Source organism: Diprion similis, chromosome 11 (assembly GCF_021155765.1).
Source record: "Diprion similis isolate iyDipSimi1 chromosome 11, iyDipSimi1.1, whole genome shotgun sequence".
In the NCBI taxonomy this organism is placed as follows: Eukaryota; Metazoa; Arthropoda; class Insecta; order Hymenoptera; family Diprionidae; genus Diprion; species Diprion similis.
The window spans coordinates 1987602-2007544 of NC_060115.1; the positions used below are offsets into that span (position 1 = coordinate 1987602).

The window sequence follows — 19943 nt, forward strand, 5'->3', positions numbered from 1 at the left end:
CTGCATTTTTTAACTGTGTCACACTTACATCTGAGGCATTTTTTAATTTCTCGTATTCCGTTTCGATTTTTATATTCATTGAAAGTTTAACTTGTGTTACATTCCTTTCAATTTTTCAGAGCTTTTCGTATGGTAACTTTTACCCACTGTACAGTGTAAGTGATGCTCACTTGATTTACTGACTGCGCGTTTACGCGTATTATTTGTTTTTCTTTAATTTGAAAAAATGATAAGAGTTTTGATTCGGTAGACCAATTATTATCTACGTCGATTTCATGCATGTTCCTTTGATTATTATTAACATTATTATTATTATTATTGTTGTTTTTATCATTATTATCATTATTATCATTACCATAATTATTACGTTTTGCATGCGAAAATATTATCATAAGAAATATCCTCCACAAAGTTAAGCTGGACGGCTTTGATGAAATTATAGGATCTTGGTTAATTAAAGCACAAGGATGAGTTATACGTATATGTATATGCTTGGGGCTGTAGGGAGATCAAAGTGATGGTTCATCGATATTTATATATTCAGAATAAAAACTTCAGCCAGTATCGTGAATGGCTTATCAACGTAATTCGAATTGGTGATCTTCGCAATAACAGAATTATACATGTATGTTGTACCTGTATCTTGTACGTATACAAATGTATAATTTGTAACAGCTACAAAACCTCTTCCTTTGGAAATCCTACCTCCACGGGGAACAGAATTATGATCCGATAATGCATATATTGTACATATGTAAGGTAGACATATGTATGCAGCGTATAGGTATGTATGCAGGATATTATTAACATGTATTATGTACAACGGGTACCACGGTATAATTTATTGAGACAATTATTGGCGCCAAACTTACGTTCAAAGATGCATAAAAATAATTTACGCACAGTTTGGCATCTTTTTGAAATGTTCTCTTTTAAACGTTTTATTTTACTTAATTTTTTTTTTTGGTAGTTGTAAGCTTTCGAAAGATTGCAACGTAGACAGTTATATAGTAGATCAAAGTCTCCGTAATTGACTAGCGTTAATGTTAATAACATATCTTTTAGTTACTTATTATATACACATAATTATGTATATATATATAAATAGCCAAGCTTTTACACGTTATGCAGTAAACGATTCGAAAACTATCATATACTCGACACAAGAATCATAATTATTAAATACCTCGGCAGATTCAGTTGTGGATTGTTTGATTTATACCTATTATCATAATATTTTTCTCTTAATTTTTTGCCTCAAACGAAGTTCTGTGCAGAATCAATAACTGTTATTATATTGAGGGTGAATAACATTGTTATTACGCAAAATACCGAGATACATATATACATATGTACCCTATTATTCAATACATAATCAGAAAGTACTTTCTTAACACCACTATCATATATATAAAACATCTAGGCGTAAGTACATACTGTGCCTAACGATCACGCTGCAAATCGGCGATCGATCCGATACGTTAAAAATTATTATAATCATCAAAAACACCGATTGCACATAGACGACTGTTCGTATAATGTGAAGATTACACGGTATAAATATTTGAAACATATTTCTTCTTGCTTCACATCGCGAGTTAGTGAATAAATTATATATTATAGATTTATATTCGCGGTGATTTTTAATAATGTAACAAATAGTTCGAACAAGATTATTATATAATACTACATAGTATTCGTTGTTGAAAATTATCTTCTCATTCTTTCCTATGTTGCTTATTTTTTCATTTCTTTACAGGGTTGAAAAAACAATTTAACAAAGAGAACAACTAATGATGATAGTAATGATTAACAAACAATACTTACAAAGTAGATTTCGCAATCATGCTAAAATCATATTACATGAACATAAACGTAATTGCTCCAAAATAAAATCTAATCGAAATCCTGTTTCGATTGTACATATTTCCATCACTCTTCTCTCTTTTAATCAAATAAGTAACACCATTTAGAACAAAATCAAAGTTAGAATAATAATTATAATTATAATGGAACCACTCCTAAGTCTGTTTTTTTCTTCCAGGAAAATTAGGGAATTTTGAATACAACTCTAATAAAGAGTTAAAAACCTAGTTAAAATATATCTTTAAAAAAAAATCTTTGAGTGGTAGTTGATCATAAAGTAACTGTAGTTACTGAAAAACTGAGCGAAAAGTTTATCAGCATTATTCAAGCGATTTTCTAGACTTATAATATAATGTATCAAGTTCCGATTGTTACTATTCTTTTTTCTTTTTTCTATTTTTTTTTGCCATTTTTAGTGTTTCGTTTTATCAATTTGCGTCTGCTTCAAAGTATAAAAATGCGTATCATCACAGCGATAATGGAATGACTGATTTCTTCTTTACTCTGATTATCTCGCTCGCACGCTTATCCCGCCGTTCAGAAGAATTCAGTAGCGCTGCTGAAACTCGTGATGCCATCTGTTAAAATCTATGTGGAAGATGACCATCGAACCGTTTGCCAATCCGGCTAGAAGGAATCTGTAACATGAGTGAACAGAACGGAATGAGCTACAGAAGAACGGAGGGGACCTGACTTACCACCGACGGTAGGCCAGGACGTGGTGGCACCTATATCGGGTCTACACTTTCTCTTGGCGTCAAGACGCCAGGGTGGTACGTACTTTTGGTCGTGCGATAGCGCCAGCGATCTGACACTGCTTTCGCAGGCCGGGAACGCGTAGAGCAGCGCGAGATTGAAGGTCCGCCAGACTTCAACGATCCCCTTGTCTCCTCCAGTCATCAGGTACTCGCCGTCGCGGCTCAGGAGCAGGCACTAAACAAGAAATAATGTCGACCTTAAAAACTTGCAGACATTTTTTTCTGTTTCGGATTCCACAAATGCCTGTTGCAGTAAGAATCCTTGCAATGAATTTCCCTAATTGTCATAAGAGTAGGAGAGTTGCACTCCGATCACGATCGACAACCGTACCTGAAGATTATCGTTGTGAGACTCGTGACGAAGTCGTTTTCCGTTTATCGTGAAAGCCGCGACGTGTCCCCGTTCGTAATTGACTACTATGACACCCTCTCGGGACATGGCAATGTTTTCAGGTGAAGAGTAACCCGACGGAGCGTCGAGGGACCGGAGAAGATCGCCGAAGGTCGTGTGCACGAGGACGGGGCCGTCTTTAACAGAATTTCAGGGTGAAAATGGGCCGTTTGAAAATTGGAAAATCGTCGGGGCTTTCGGGGACTTACAATGCGATCCTGAAACCACCAGGCCAAGCTCGGCTGAGATGACGACGGCTGTCACTGGCTGCTCGTGGCCCGTCAACGTCGCCCGGGGTGCGGGGGCCTCGCCTTCGCCGACTATTGTCTGGGTACGCGCGTTCCAATGCCAGAGAAGAACCGTGCAATCCGCGCTTCCCGAGGCTATGTAGCAGTCGGATGTGATGTTGCACTCGCTTCGGGAGAGGCAGGTCACCACTCCGTAGTGCCCAAAGACAATCTGGACTATTTTAGCTGCGGGAAAAGATAACGTGTAATGAGGAAATGGAACAAGGAATTTATTTTTTCCGAGATCTTAATATGTGTGAAGATTGTTCCATCGCACGTGGTTTTAGGCCGCCTCGAGAGCGATTAGAGTCCCTTACGGTTTCTGTCGTAAATCTACCGTTTGTAGACTAAACTCAGGCCTCTTCGATTCTAAAAGGTGTCCTAATTGAGGTGTTTTGATTTTGTCTGTTTCAACTAAATGTAAACGTGAATCGTGAAGCGAGAGGAGTTTCTTCACACCAGACAAAGTCATTAGACAGCCGAAACTTAGTACTTTAATATGAATTTTTCGAGTTGTTTCATAGGGGTTAGTTAAATGTGATTAAACCGGACCTAAACTTTTTCCATTTCTTGTTTTATTTCTAAAAAATCGAAGAGTTCTACCTGTCTCGGTAGAAAATACGCGGAAACTGTTGTCCCAGAATCCGCAAGCAACGAGGAATCTGCTATCAACTGTGGTGACGAAGCAGTTGCTCCGGATCTTTAACTTCTGGCTGAAATTATCACCCAAGTGTCGTCGGAGCGCCGGATTCGAGCTGTTTGACGTTTGAGCTGAAATACGAAGGGTAATAAGAAAAAAGATTGCAACGGTAACATAGAAACTGAACAGCGATACACATGCGTTTTCTGTTTAACTCACAAAGAACCGGATCCATCGACAAGGGCTGATTAACTGCCTGCGTTTGCGGAGTGTCAGCGTAGCTCGGAGACTGAACCGATGCTGAAACGTTTAATACATCAGAATGCTAAGCTTGATACATGGAATGAGCAAACATGATGAAATCTCTTCCGGACAATCTTACCAGCGTAGGTTGTGTTCCACCGATTAACAGCAAACTGTTGTCCCGTGGTCACCGTCACGACGGAGGGCAACGGAAGCTGGGGATAAGTGTTGGCCGATATATGGCAAATCGGCGAGTTGGACGGGAACTTGATCGTCATGCATACGTCGTCCGGAATGCTCGAAAACATCATTGGGGACTGCGAAGAAAGAACGGAATTTTATTCCATCATTTAACGTCCTAAAATAAATTTCTTCCCCCCTCACTTACCAGGTGCATCGCTGAGCTTCTGGGAGGATGCGGTTCCATCAACAGCTGAGACGGCGTCTGTCCAAAATTCCGGATCTGGTTCTCGATAGCCTCCTTCATTACTGGGTCTCCGATCGAGTCAAGTTCCACGCTGCCCTCATAGGTCAGGTAGTAAAATACGTTCGTCGCCCTGACCGCTTCCGGACCTGCGGAAAATAAGTGGTTTTTCCTTTCCAATAAGACGGAAAATACAAAGAAGACACTAAACGTTTCGCGATATTGTACAAAAGCACCGAACAGAAATGTGGCCTCCACCTAAAACGCATACATTCCGTTCCGCGTAAGGAGGAATGGAAACGAGAAACACGGTTGTCATTTTGTTATTATTTTCTTTTCCCGTTGGGATACGAGTCTCATCACGCAAACCCCCCGGATGGGGAGGATAAGGAAACGTGTTGCGTATTACAGGGTGAGGCCGAAAGCACGTGGCTAATTGGCGAGGAGTTGCTTTTTCTCTACTTCTCTCCTTCTCTCTGGATTCGTAGGAAAGGCGATCGAGCCGAACTTAAACCTGCACGGCTGTAGAAAACTTGCGAGTAAAAGCCGTCGAGAGGAAGAGAAGCGGATTGGGGACCGGGCGCAAACTAAAAACTAATTCCTTCCATACGGTCTCGCCTGCTACGCGAAGGGAGGGTGAAACAGTCTCCCGCACTAGAAACAGGGCTCGGGGACATCTTCGGGGAAGCGCCGGATATAGAGGCGTCTCAAACAATTAGCATCAGCCAAAAATTTAATTTAAACCGATCCCTGTGTACCGACACTCCGGCAGAAGGCGGCGCCGTCGAGACGCGACTCGTGGTGGATTTTAAGTAGTTCCTGAGACCTCTTTTTTCGTTTCTGATCAGGAATTACTCACCTTTCTGCTTGTACCCGAATATCAGGTCGATCCACTGATGCAGCTGGCAGGAAACAAACTCGGACTCGAGTGCCTGCGGCGGAAGAACAAATAGAGTCATTTAATTGCACTTTCATTTTATAAATATAAGATTAGAAAGATCCTCACCATTCGATTGATGCGGATGAACTCTTCCGGCGAGGATGCCCACGGTGGTAGATCCACGTCGCCGACAGCGCTTCCGTCCTCCTGTCTGCCCAATCGGTAGCGATTACTGTTGACAAGCATCTCGGGCAGGAAGAAAAACTCCGGAATTAATTCCTAGATGCAGGAAAAATAGCAGAGAGTAGAAAAATTGACACAAAAAAATAGGAATCACGAGGCTATTTCGCACACAAACCTTGACGTCTGACGTGTCTCGCTGACAATTCTTCCAGGAAAGTGCGATAGACGAGAACAGCCTGTTGGGGTGATCAAACTTGCCCCCCTGGAGCGCTAGGAACATTGTTGTCATCGGTTCCTGAAGCCAGAAGAAATACATTGAATTTGAATAAATGGTAAGAAGTGAAAAGCAAGAATCAAAAATGTATTGGCATGAGTTCGATTCTCACTATCATCCGATTCGTCTTCTTGTTCAACTAAATTTCGTTTTCACGTTCCGTAGGACTGAATTTAATTCAGGGTTCCATTAATAAAATACAGGGTGACAAATAAAACGAGGTTTTCGGACGGCAGGCGCGGTGTTAGAGTAAACGAGGGCTGATAAAAACTCGGGACATTTAGATGCAAGTTTAATTCCAAATAAGTCATTATTCTAAAAGCGTCCAGTCACGCGTGTTTTCGTGTGAACCAGGGAGAGCCTTTGGCCTCGGCGTACGCACGAGTACGGCTCAATTATTTTCACCACCAGGTGAATATTCGACCTGCTCCAGGAAGTTGCATGGCTTTTACGCGTGCCGTAGGAAATAAGGAGGCAGCCGGAAAATCCGGAGCAAGGAGCGCCGAAGGCAGCGTTGTTTACCGCCTCGGTAAGGAAGAGAAAAAAAAGAAAAGAAAAGAAAAAGAGAAGAAAAAAATAAACTCGTCTATGCTCCGTAACACCAGGCGGTGTCGAGTCCGTCTTCAAGACCTAAAAGCCGCCACTTAGCGACACTCAATTCTCAACGGGGCCCTCAACGCGCTTCCTGACATCCTCAAGGCGCCCCGACGCCTTGACGAATGTTACCCAAGTGTCCCGCACTTTGACTGGGAACCAGAGGACTCGTCAAAAGCTCTCCTTTACTCTTCGTCTACTATCTCTCTCTCCCTCTCTCTGCTTTACGAATAAAAAGTAAATGAAAAACGACGTTTTGCAAGACTTTTAAAAGAAGTTAAAGAGAGAAGAGCGGAGTATTTTTGTTGCTATATGTTGAACGAAAAAAAAAAAATTTCGATTCCAAAGAAAAAACCTCTTAAGAGAAACTATCATCTTGTCACAACACTACGATTGTAATTTTTTTACACACAGTACAAGACAGTGCTTCGTGGTTTTTTTTCTTTCATTCTTGATCAAATGTTTCGTCAAAATATTAAAAAAATAAGAAATAACTACGGCGAAGTAGAAGGAGAAATAAAATCAAAAAAATTTCGAAAGTTAACGACTGCAGAGTAAAGCTACTCCGAATCGGGGTATCAACAAGCGGGACACTAAAGACGCAGGGTGTCTTCTTAATTTATGATCTGTAAATGAGTCGACTACTCAACAAAAGATAGAAGTCGGAAGCTCTGCTCGGCACACAGCCGCAGCCATCGTTGCTCCATATCTCATTCGGCCTCGGGATGAAACAGCGACAGCTACAAACTACTTAACGAACGACTGACCTTCTCCCATAAGTTACACTCCTTAATACCCCTAAAGCTAGATGTAAGCCCGTGATAAGGCGTCAAAAAAGCTTTGAGCAAAAAACTCTTTCTCGAAAAAATTTTCCGTACCTCTAACTTCAGATTTATACCCGCGAAAATCGTCGTCTTCGACTCGGAAACAAGCATCGTCACTCGATTCATGGATGAAAAAAATGTTTATCGCCATGAAACTCCTTTTACATCTCATCTCATGTCAGGTGTTTCTTTTTCCTGTTTCTTTCACTCTCGAATCACATTATCTTAGGAGTACAACGAACGAAATCCAACATCACTCACCACACGAATTAGCCAGTTGAGAACGAAGGCAGCGGTTGAATAGTGAGTGCCGTAGTGAAACGGTGGAATACTATCATGTTCCCAGCTCTGGTAGCGTTCCTCAAAGTAGGCGCGACGACTCGGGTTCAACGCGCCGATGGGCTGAAAACAGGGTGAAAACAGAGTGTTCAACATCGGTGTTAACAAGAGCGAACCCGGTCCACTGCAGAGGCGAGCGAAGTACATTATGCTCGTACATATATTGTGCAACGCACCTTAGAGAGGTCCCGATAGTTGCTCGGGAGGCTCAGGTCGAGTTCCTTGGTCTCGTAGTTGGTCAGAACCCAAGGAAAGACGGGGTACTGATTGAGGTCGTTGTAGGTTCGCCCTGGAATCAGAAATGAGGATGCATCAGGAAAAAGGGATGCGGCACGAAGCAGCGAGGAGACTTTCGAACGTCTCGATATGACGAATGGATACGCGGTTTTGGCTTGGCCTCGGTGCCAACTCTGGATCCCGATAACATCGAAGCGATCCGTCACTGGCGGTCGTAGGTGGACGTGCAGTCCAGTTCTTATCGCGACTTTCGCTGCAGAAGTGAGTCGGGCTACACGCGAAGTACAGCCGGTATTACATATTGCACGAGGATCATGCAATACCCGGGACAAGGATTGACTTAATAAATCGGAGGATGTGAAGTCTCTTTGCATTAACATAAGGAGCGTGTAACGTAATTATGTACGGACGCACGTGTACCGGAAACGGTCCTCCTTTGCCACCGCGAGAGCAACCCGCGTACATACAAGCTGATGGTCGTTGCAGTTCGAATCGCGCACCGCCACGATTTACTCGCCGCATGTGCCTTATACCCGCAGGCCTCCCACTGTACGGACGATGCGCCGAGTTAGTCAGCTCATTAATAACACTCCGGGGATGGTTTTCAATTAAGAAAGTAAAATACTGGCTTTGCAATTACTCATCACGTGCCGAGCACGTGAGGAACGGCGGGACGCTTTTTCGATACCAGAATCGTCGGGTGACGTCAGCTCTGGACCGCTATCGGTGCAGTCGTATCGAACAAAATTTGATGATCATTTCGCTGAGTGATTTCTTAACAGACCCGATTCGATTTGAGATTTTCGATTTCGAGTCTTGACAAACTTACAAGTCAAAATTCCGCATCTACGTAGCCGATATCATTGACTCCGTTTACTGGTTTGAAAATCGACTCTTCAAGTAACGGTTCGTCATGGTCTTCGAAATGACCGGAAGCGAAACTCATGGGTACAAAAACAAAAACAAAAAAAAAATATTACGGTAATACAAAAACCCTTGAGGTGAAGTCGAACTCATTTACATCCAATCTCTGACAAGAGAGTTCAAGTATAAAAATGAACAAGCGTGATAATTAAGGCAGGTTGATTCCTCGGGTCAGACGTAGAGTGCCATTGACAGGCGTGAATGCACGCGTGCCCTGAGGGGTGAATGTCAAGGATTGCGTTAGCCGAGGACCACCCACGAGATGTGCGGGTTTTGTTTTTCAGAAAGTTGAAGCGAGGTATATAATCCTAGCTAGTTTTTGTAAATGACGATTGACTGTCAGCCGCGTAACGACGACGACGACGACGACGACGACGACGACGACGACCAGAAATTCTTTCGGACATCTTTCTTGTCCAAGGGTTTTAAGTTACACTCGTAGCACATATCGATGCTGGAGACTTTCCACTTATGATAAATGCGAATGAAACGTGATCCTTTGAGCACGAAGTCGCGGCGATATTGCTATTCGCTGGTATGCCGAGCCTCGAGATCCGAGCGAGGCCTAATAATTAATGCGTCTTTCATAATGCCACGAAGTTACGACGCCTGCCTCGTTATTGAAACGATCTCGTCGCCAACGTCGCTCAACGACCCCCATCCACGCGCACGCATTGTTTTTTATAAAATCTGATAGAGTGCACACCTTCGTTAAGAATGCTCTTTAACTTCCTGTCGCTTCAGGGTCATTCCAAGATTCTCGAAATGGAGCCATGAATTAACGCAGAGTCATGCAAAGATGAGGAATTTATTTTCGGAGAGAAATTCAAGAAGAAGCTAATTTTCGAATTACGAAGCGACCGTCTCCCAACTCCGGACTCTCATCTTTCCCCCCGGGCTCTTGGGTTTCTTCCATTTTTACACGCAGCAGCGGAATGGATACACCAGTGTGCGTTACGCGCTCACACTTGCGCATTTCGGGGCGTCGGTCGTTCTATTTCGAAGCAAACCGAAGTCGGGCTCAATGGGGCGCGGTAGCCCGTTTAGGATGAGCATAACTCAGAACCTCTCGCCTAATCGCTTCTGAAATTGTCACTCAGGTCACCCGCCCCCCGCCCTTCAGCATCCCTATCTATTTTCTTCTCGCCCACAAGAATGAACAAGAATTAGTAACGGCAGGCAGCCAAACGAACGGACCGCTCATCATTTCACCACCAACCGCAGGCATACACACGCTAATTAAAACGTGTCACCGCCCCGGCGGGAGGCGCCCGCTTAAGGATACCGGTAAAAATTAAAACGGGAGTAGATACGAAAGCTAGAGAGTAAGACAAGTGTTGAAACAAAAGAAGTAGGTATGTAAGACGATTTGAAGGAATTACTCTTAGTATGCGGGATAAAGGATAAGATTCCGATTCCAAGAATTATAAAATTATATATACGAACGATGGTGATGATAACAATAAACACACGAGGGATGCGAGGGGATAATTTTCGATAAATCATTAGCCGAGAAGAGTGGCGGCGGCGGCGGCGGTGGAATATCGCGGTGAATAACGCTGGAGGAGAGCGTTATGCGTCAAAGTGATAATAAATGAGGGCGTCCACGTGAGTGAGAGTCTGGGGACGTCGTCGCGACACGAGAATGCGGGGGACGCATATCCAGAGACCGAGACTTCTGGTTAGAGGGATAACGTGCGGTGTCTTGCTACTCCTATTCACATCCTTCGGCCCGCCGGATAGGCTTCTTCGGGTACGCGAAGCCGACCTCGAGGCGTCTCTGCGCGGGAGGATGGCCGTCCACTTTTACACGCACGTCCAACCTCGTAATAATAACCACAAACAAACGCGACGCAAGAAGAAGAAGAAGAAGAAGAAGAAGAAAAAGAGGAAGAGAAGAGATGAGGAGACACTCCGTTTTCCGCTCTCCGTTCTTAATCGCCTCGACGAGCAGTGCACAGCTAGCCGTACAGGAGATATAATTCTGATAGAGCCGAGAGCGAGAAGCCGGTTAGATGTAAAATCTTGATTGATGCTGTGGCGGAAAACGAAGGCTATATTGTATCAATTTTATCTTTTATCCCTGGTCGCACGTACGATATTCCTGAATGAGAGCAACTGTGTTGGTGTTTTTTCTTCTTTTTTTTTTTTGTTTTTGTTTTTTAATTAAACGTGCATTCGCTCGATATTCATTCGCGAGTTTGCCACGTAAGATGCGATCAGGCTGCGATAGGGGAAAAAAAAGATGTAACAGTTTTTGACCGAATGATTTATACGGTTCTTTATTTTTGTTATTTTTATACTGATCGAGAAATAGACATACCTGTGCGGTGCTCGTTACGTGACTTCTTCACACGATGTACGTCTTGTACGGGTTATTTTGTGATCATTATAGAATTAAGTGCCCACTTAAGGCCCGCCGTTGTACAATAACAACATATTACATCACAATAAATCCTATCTCGTTCGATTTTAAGAGGTGAAACTTGCGAAAACGAGAAGCACTGAGACTGCTGAATTAATTATTACTTGGGAAAAAATAGTCAGAACGAGAATCCGAATCCGAATCCGAAGACGATTTAGAGGGGCAATTCAGAGAAGACTCTAATTCCGAATGAACGTCCACCAGGTGGGGAGAAATTTTTTTATTTTTTTTTTTGTTTCCATGAATTCCTTCTCTCGATTCGAAACTCGTAGGAAAATTAATCCAAGTAGGTACATATATAATAGTTACGTAAAGATATCGCGCAAGGCGGGTGTATCAAGGATGCAGAATTCCTGCAGGGGAAAGGATCCTCGCGATGTTTGCGGGTAGATATCTTACCGATAAATCATTCGCCTCCGAACAATAATTCACCGGCATGCCGGGCTGTGTGCGGAGCGAGAAAGAGAGGCCTGGAATCGAGTGAAGGAAGGAGAAACTGCGGCCGCGCGGCGGAAGATCGAGAAAGATCGAGACACTCGGTAGGATGCATATACGCGGAGGCCTGCAGATACGATCGAAGAGGCGAAAGCAAAGACCTGTTGGCAGCTGGTTTGGTATAGTTTCGTGTCGGACACGGCCGTGAGGGATGGCCAGGCAGAGTGACGGGGATGAGGTGATTCGAGCGGGATCGGCGGCGAGGCAAAAGCCTCTTGCTGCACGCGTTATGGGCCGCAAACTAGTAGAACGTAGCCGCGGAACCGCGGGGCCCATTTCGTATTTGCACCGGGTTGACTGCCATCAATTTTTGGCAAACGAATACGGACTACAAACGAACAAACAAACAAACACCCTCGAAGCGCAGGAGCCCCTGCAGGACACCGAAGACCGGTTCCCGGTTCCCGGTTCCCCGGGTTCGCGTGTTTTATACCCCCGCATACTCGTATTTATTTATCCGCGCAATTAATATATGCGCCTCGTAAATACCGGGAGAAACTTAAACAGCCCGAGAATCGTACGTACTAGTATCCGGTTTAACTGCGGGACTCTAATTACTCGCCTGTGCCACGATCCACTCTTTATCAGGCTTCATATACCGCCGACATCCTGTTACAGGGATTGAAATGCTGCGAAAGTTGCACGAGATTAAAACGAAGCAAATTTTAGACCATTATGTTTATATAGGTCGAAGATTTCTTGCCCGAATTTCCGTATGAGCGGAATCAGTAACCCCGACAGTTACGGCTTATTTCGAAATCGTTAAGCCCGATTTAAGAACTCATCGCAAAAAAGAAGCCCCAAAGAAATCTGCAGAGTCTGTTCAACTCAATTATTCGTTGAAATCGTGACAGAAAGTAAAGATAAAGAAGTGATGAATTAGCAAACAAAAGGATCATTGACCGTCATTTTTCGATCCTGCGAAATAATTTGATTTTATCAAGGATGCATATACGTGTGAAATTATTGATTATACTTTGTACAATCTTCGAGTCTAAATGAATCATTTTTCTCTTCTTTTTTTTTTAATAATGAAAAGGGGTATTTTACGAAATCCGCATTTCCTCGATTCCCGAGATGGATTCTTTTGGCAAAACAAACTTGATACTCCGCAGCGGCGGTGGCGGGGATTAAACCACGCGGAACGCAAAGAAGACAGGCACAAACAGACGGACAGACGTGGAGCGTCGAAATTCCCCGAGGGGGTAACTCGGGTGCCGGTTTTCCTGAGGGAGAGAGAGGATTACCGTCGGCGGTGCGCCGTGATGGGACGAGGATTACACCGGGTCTGGGGTGAGTGCGGAACAAGAGACTGATTGAGAACGCCCCTAACGTGGAACGACAGACTCCATCCGCCCGTGCAGCCCTAAAAAGACCGCCTTGCCCGTCTAGTTTACAGCATGCACAAGTACAAGAACAAGTACAAGTACCTATACGCCCTAGAATTACGAGAAGCAACGTGTAGTTTCAGGGCGCGGTTTCTCTACCCGCTTCCGGACGTCCGATGGTTGGTCATTTTTCCTGATCGCGAGCAACGGCGTTGCTGACCTTTGCCATTATTTTCCAATAGGATGAATATTGATTATGTGTTAGTGGTATTTACTTACCAGCAATGGTGTTGAGAAACATCAAGTATTCGAAATTCGATATCTCTCTGCGTTGCCATTTTTGGGTCATGTTTGAACTCCGCATGAGTTGACGAGGCGACATCATCGAAGCTCTTCTGTAAATGGATGAATCGGAATTGCACACTTCATTTTAACGGCGACTATGTGAAAAGAAAAAAAAAATTGATGGTCCTCCAGCACGCGAGCAGAGAAGAAGACGGACGGAGAAACCGCCCGAGATGTTTATTTATAAAGTAATATCTGTAACCCAGCCGAGGGTTGAATGTCTAGTAGGATAAGTGGATCTGCCGCATCACTTTGATATACGTAATTACGTTCGCACTTGTTTTCGATTTGCATAAAAAAAAAAAAAAAACTTATATGCATTAAGATGGGTGCGATGAGCTCGACGGCACGACGAAGCTCGTAAATTAAATCCTGACTTTAAAATCTTTGATTCAAGTCTCAAGTGTTTATGTGCCCCGGAGTATATGAGGTTTAATGACAATTGGAAGGTGAAAGCTCCGGCTGAAAGCTCGCGGTCTTGACAGTCATTTAAAATATTACTATTATTATTATTATTGTTATGAAAACTATTACGTATATCTAACCTATAGGTGTGAAAAAACACTAACAAGTAAGTATTGACAAAGCTTAAGAAATCGGAACCGGTTTCCCTGGAATGATGTAAATAGTTTTCGAATTTGTTTTAGAAATTAATTAACCCGCTCGTTTTAGCGCGATGCCATTCGAACACCCGTCGACGGTAAGATAAGTGAATAATAAAAGATGAAAGTTGCTTTGATAAATCGGCCAATTAACACCGTGCGTGATTAGTCTACAAGCCGTACGTCGGGATCGATCCTGATCGGTTAGCCGCGCGATTTAAATTCGCATCTTGGACAGCTCGCTAACGAAGTGACAATCCGACCACGGTGGAGCGTGTAACAGCATCGACATGTATGCTGCAGGCTGCAGGATCAGCAGTGAGATCGCGAGAGGAACGGCCGAATGATATTTATATTGTACCATTAAAGTTTTGCGCTGAAAATAATTTTCATTGCCGATGAAAGAGGAGCGAACGAAAAAGAAAGAGAGAAAGGAAGAGAGGCGGTAAGGGAGGGAATCAGCTTTCTCAGATCGGTCCACCAACTTGGTTTATTTATGGACGTCGTATCTTTGCCGGGCCTCGGAGGAACGTTTAATGGATGACCGGCTCGGCGGTCTCGACGCGGACCTGTGTTCTTCGCCGCTGTTGTATGCAGGGGAGGAGAGGAGAGAGCGAGAGAGGGGGAGGGAGAGGGCCGAGGTACACCTCGCAGGGTCGCGGAGAAGGGGTGGCCGAAAGGACAAAGAGACCCAAGAATGCATCGCCCGTGTTTCGCTTCAACGGCCGGCGAAGACTAAGTGGGCCGAGAACCGCGACAGTCGGACAGCTCGTGCTCCTCAGGAAGAACGCAGGACGATCAGAGAGGAACTTACCTAGTCTGCGGAATCCCATATTTGATTCCAACGCCGACCCGCGGCAGCGCCTTGATCACCTTTTTCACCGTTGCTTGGTCGGGGAATGCGAAGAGGATCGAAGCTGTTGACAAAAAGGCGTTAACCCTGCCTCCTCGACGTAGGTGTGTCCACGTGATTTTTAATGCCCCATTCCAACGGACCAACACCCGATTTCATGCCGATCGCGATAGCTCTTCAACCCCCGAGACATCACGCCAATGGAAACGATATTCTCGTATTTTTAAGCCCGAATTTGGTTGGTTGGACGTCACTTCGCGTGCAGAATATTGTGTGACGAGATGTAATTGCTCCCGAGACAAACGGTGATGGTGACGCTTTGATTAATTGACGGTATAACGCGAGAAGGAAGATAGGATCTTATTATGGACGAGGTAATATGGAAATTTTTAACTTACGAATAATTCAACCTAACGCTGATGGTTTTTTCTGGTGTCAACACACGTGGCGATGAGGACAGTAAGAATTTTTCAACATTATTTTGCAGCGTAGAAACTCACCTTGACGCGGAATATATTAACATGATTTTACTCGCGTCGACGTGCGTAATATGCTTAATTGAAATTAAAGCCCTCGGTGTTTCGATTCCGATGACAGTTATTTTTTTACTATCAAGTTGACCGAGCTGTCTTCCAATTTTCTGCAGTTATTCAAAAAGCTGCACCGCTACAGAAAAGAAAGCAAGTATAATCGATTGTATCTCGGGACGAGATTCCAATGTTTCGCGGAGGGAAGAAGCAAGAGTTCGAGGACTGCGAGCAGATGTTTCGAAAGGATCAGAGCGAAGGGTTCGAGAGCGTATAACTGCATATGGAAACACGATTATTCGAGGAACGCTGATCGGGTTCAGACGAGTCGAATGACCGGGAAAAAGTTCCAGGGCGACGAGCAGGTGCGGTTAATTCGTCCCCAACCTGGCGAGATGAAATAATAAATTTAAAGATGGAAAGAAACGGTGCAATCCGCGGGTGATATTTATTAGGTAAAAACTTCGGCGATGGCACACCTCTGAGCGAGCTCTACATTCCGATCCGGGGATCTCGACGCAGAGGCTGATAAAATGAGGGCAAGAAATCGGGCGCAGAATGTTGGAAGGTTAATTTAAGGGGGGCAAAGAAGGTGCGGCGGATACTCACTTCTGCTCGCGAGAAATATTTCTATCGCTACGTTCTGCAGAAGGTAACGACGCGAGAATATCGCACGAACCTCGGAAAAGTACCATTTTCCATGAAGGTGATCGCAGTACTTGAGGACCTGGAACAAAAAGAAAAGAGAAGGGTTAGTGGATGGGAAAAACGGAGCTTTTTCAAAATTCACTTTTTCACAAAGATCGGCTAAAATCTCGGTTGAAAAACGGCCGGCTCTGTCTTCGATTGGCCGAGCATCGAGAGCTGAGGACCCCGGGCACTCACACACGTGAATATAGGCACGAGCCGAGGTGTGATGTGATATAGTGAACCCTCCGAGAGTCCAAGATGGCCGCCCCACGGTGGGAGGAGCCTTGCCGAGTCACGGGAATCGATCCCAGGACTCGACGTGGACCTGCGCCGAGCGAAGCGAGGTCTTTTCTCGAGGAGGGGCGAGGACGACCCTCCAGCTCGGCGTCCCGGAGCTGCGGGCTTTCAATTTTGGGGCTAATGAGAGCGCGGCCTATCGACGATACCCGATTAAGATCCGCAAGGAATGAAATGATCAAATTACTCCGAAGACTATTAAAAGCGGCTGCCCCGCGTTGCGGTGGAAATAAAAGCGAGGTAAAAAAATTGGCGATGACTCAACGCTGCTGGGACTTCTTGTCGTCCCGGAAAGGCCGTGGCCAGCTCGAATCACCGTCGCAGTGCGTCGCGTAGTCCTGCGCAAAAAGAGGACCGTTTGCCTTATCAGGATATTCCATCTCTACGGCGATTGACAGCCCTCCGCGATCACTCGATCAGTGACAGAATCCGGATCGCCCGGAACGGCACGGCATCACCATGTCAGGAGGTAAAAAGCACCGGTGATGAAAAAAATGCCAACGATTCCATACGACGCGGGATTATCATCCTGAAGCAGAGACACGTGCTCGAACCCAATTAACTCCCGTCGAAGCTGCTTTAGGTTCAATCTCTCGGGGCTCTAAAACTGGATGTGAGTTTGCAGCGCGGTTTCGACGCCCTGGGGACAAAGCCCTTGGATATTCCCCTATGGGAAAACAGTCCGATGAAGTACTAGTGCAGGAAAGGATTGTCGCATTTGTGTGCGTGGATTCGTAGTCCTTGATCACACGGTACCACCTAAGTGGTAAGCGAAGTTCCGAGTTCTTGGCAATTCGATCGCAGCCATTGTGGCTGGTGCCTGGTACAAAACGAGGGGCGTCGCGTGAGAATCACCGCACAAAAGAAGATTAAACGAGATTCTGTTGAATGCATGATCCGCGGGACAAACGGGATGAAAAACAAAGGATAATGGACTGCAGGGGAGTCGCGGGCCCCTGAGGCCTGCAGCGCGCCCTTCTTCTCCTTCACAAATACTGCAGCGGGTTGATAAGACCCTGCGAATCATGCCGCAGAATCCATTATTCGATTCACTCTCGAGGCCGGATAGAAGAAGATAGGTCACGTAAGGTTATAAATTCGATCGCAATTAATCCGCGGCCGCATCAAAAGGGCCAATGATTTTCATCGAGCCTGGGAATCGCCACGGCGTAAAACGGACTTTATGCTTTGCTTGTGTCTCGTTGAGTATTCGAGCCATCGTCCTTCTCTCGATCCGTGACAAATAGGGACGAGAATGAAAATATACAACTCACGCCTCCTCGGGCGCCACGACGCAACTCCACCATGCCATTTAAATAATTCATTGTTTTCGAGAAAGTTTTCCCTTCCGAAAGTTACGGGTGATGTTCCGCACCTCCCGATATCCTTGGGTGGCGCGGTTGTTCAGATTATGATCTGTCCTTCCTGCCCTTCCATGGTCAGAAATGTCTTGAAGTCAGGACTGTTCCACGATTCGAACTAATTATGCGTTTGGTTTGTTTGGCAGTAATTATGCCCGGGAAAGAAATACACCAACATCCAGGAACAAAGGGAAAAGAGCATCGCCTACAGGACAAATCCTTGTCACTGAGTGTCAAGTGGCGGATGATTAGTGCACCCCGGGACGAAGCAGGGCTTGAGAGGAGCAGCAGAAGGGAAGAAGGACGGCGCGATGTGATGTAACAACACGTGTCTCGTTCACAGCCCCCCATAACGTATATACGGCACAAAACGCAGCAGCGTCCCGCTGCTCTAACCCCGCAACACTCGTCGCTCCTCCTCGCTCGACAGAATGGAGAACCACTTAGCAGCCCAGAGAGTCCCGCTGAATTGTGTACAACAAACAGATTAAGTGCCCCAGAATGGCCACCCGCCCCTGCCTCGCATTAGCCTTGTGTGCGTGTGCTCGAGTATGCAGTGCGGCACTCATCCGACACCTTCGAGCATCCCCTGGGACCTGCGGTGTTTTTTGGCAAGGCTCTCTATGACGGAGGGGGAGCGAATGGGCAGAATCGATGGATTCGCCGCAATTGCCGGGGACGTAGTATTTCGGTCGGAGGTTGTCGACCAGGTACACGATTTGGGGTTCGGTTTACCTGAAACCGGCGGTAAATCGTCCGGGCGAATAGTTAATCGATGGGGAGGAAAACGGCCGGGAACACGATTTCACTTCACGGCGGTACATGGAAGTATGGATTGAAGAGCTAGGGCGCTATCCACAATATACGTCGTTCGTTCGTTTGTTATGCTATAACCATATGTACCCACCGTCACGATTTCCCCCCTGGTTACCCTCCCCGAGAGCCAGGAATGAGTTATGTGCCTCACGTGCGTGTTCTCATACCTTTATTGCCGCATCTCACACGAGATAACGGCAGTGCGGCCGGTAACGCACAAAGGGACCACCGCGGATGGAATCACTTATCCCCGAGGAACGGATCACGGCGTGTGCTGCTCGCCTTGTGAAAGACAAATAACCGCTGCAGCCCGTTTCATGACTCGCGGGATACACGGACTCGAGAATTAAACTCTGCACCTTACGGCACACGGGGACATCGGCAAGTGTTCATTGCATAGCTGCAATTTCGCAATGACATGACGTAAAGAGTACGAAAAACGTTCCAGCGGTTCGTTAAGAAATATCATTGAAAAATTATTTTTTTATCTGCGTATAATTGTTCTCTGAATCACGTTGTGTATATACATATATAATGAGAGGAAAAATTGCTGCTGGAATTGCGGGCGCAGCTATAAACGCGTGTCGTAAATATAATCGAGGAAGGAATTTACTGGAGGGGGTTTAATTAACCCGTACCCAATAACAAACCAACAAACTACTTAGCCGTTTCCCATTCACCATAAAATACAAAATAAGACTGCAGTGGCTTCCGGCACCAGATGCTCCCGACCGGGTGTCACTGCGACGTTAATTGCACCGCGGTAACTACTGTCCGCATGGGGGACGACGACAGTCGTACAAACCTGACGATTAGACGTTCCGAACGCCTGGAATCGTGCATCTGGCTATAACGATAAGCATGTCCTTTGCTTTTCGTCCGCGTTTTGGTTCGGTTGGTTCGATAATTTTGATTTTCTCTGCGGGACGAGGACGAGCCGCGTCAAATTCTCCCCGCGATTTTGAAAATAGACGGTGCAGAGGCTGCGAGATCACCGGCTGGCAGGGCTCAACTCCTGAGCTCAGGATTACTCGGGATTAGCCAAACGACGACGTTGGGTCGTTGTGATTTACAAGGGCCGGGTACCCGCCGGCATCTTGGCCATCTCGGAGATCACGCAGCGGCCGCACAATGCGCGAGTTCTCTCCGCAGGCAAAAGCAAGACGAAGAATAGAAGAGAGTAGAATAATGAAAGCAGTTCGAGTCTCGAGATCAGAGTTCGCGCATCGCGCCACAAAGGATATGTTTGCGAAACATCGTGTAGTGGGCTCTGCTCTTTTTCCAGCCCACGGTGAAAAGACGTTCCGCAATTCATCGTCGTAATCCGACGACTATAACAT

At 45.5% G+C, this 19943-nt stretch overlaps 1 protein-coding gene across 4 annotated transcripts in view; it reads right to left on the reverse strand.

The window, feature by feature from the left end:
• Positions 1-966: 966 nt before the first annotated feature.
• The window catches only part of LOC124412479 (neurobeachin), a 243182-nt gene continuing 224205 nt past the window's right edge, over positions 967-19943 (reverse strand). For all 4 annotated transcript variants that reach the window (XM_046892370.1, XM_046892371.1, XM_046892369.1 and 1 more), the window contains exons 38-53: positions 16049-16166; positions 14874-14976; positions 13392-13507; positions 7880-7992; positions 7626-7766; positions 5848-5967; positions 5616-5768; positions 5469-5541; positions 4574-4758; positions 4325-4502; positions 4162-4242; positions 3906-4073; positions 3225-3488; positions 2956-3152; positions 2648-2799; positions 967-2504 (exon numbers count right to left, since the gene is read on the reverse strand). In XM_046892370.1, coding sequence (XP_046748326.1) covers positions 2414-2504; positions 2648-2799; positions 2956-3152; positions 3225-3488; positions 3906-4073; positions 4162-4242; positions 4325-4502; positions 4574-4758; positions 5469-5541; positions 5616-5768; positions 5848-5967; positions 7626-7766; positions 7880-7992; positions 13392-13507; positions 14874-14976; positions 16049-16166 — 2253 coding nt within the window. In that variant the 3' untranslated portion in view covers positions 967-2413. The remainder of the gene's footprint in view (positions 2505-2647; positions 2800-2955; positions 3153-3224; positions 3489-3905; positions 4074-4161; positions 4243-4324; positions 4503-4573; positions 4759-5468; positions 5542-5615; positions 5769-5847; positions 5968-7625; positions 7767-7879; positions 7993-13391; positions 13508-14873; positions 14977-16048; positions 16167-19943) is intronic.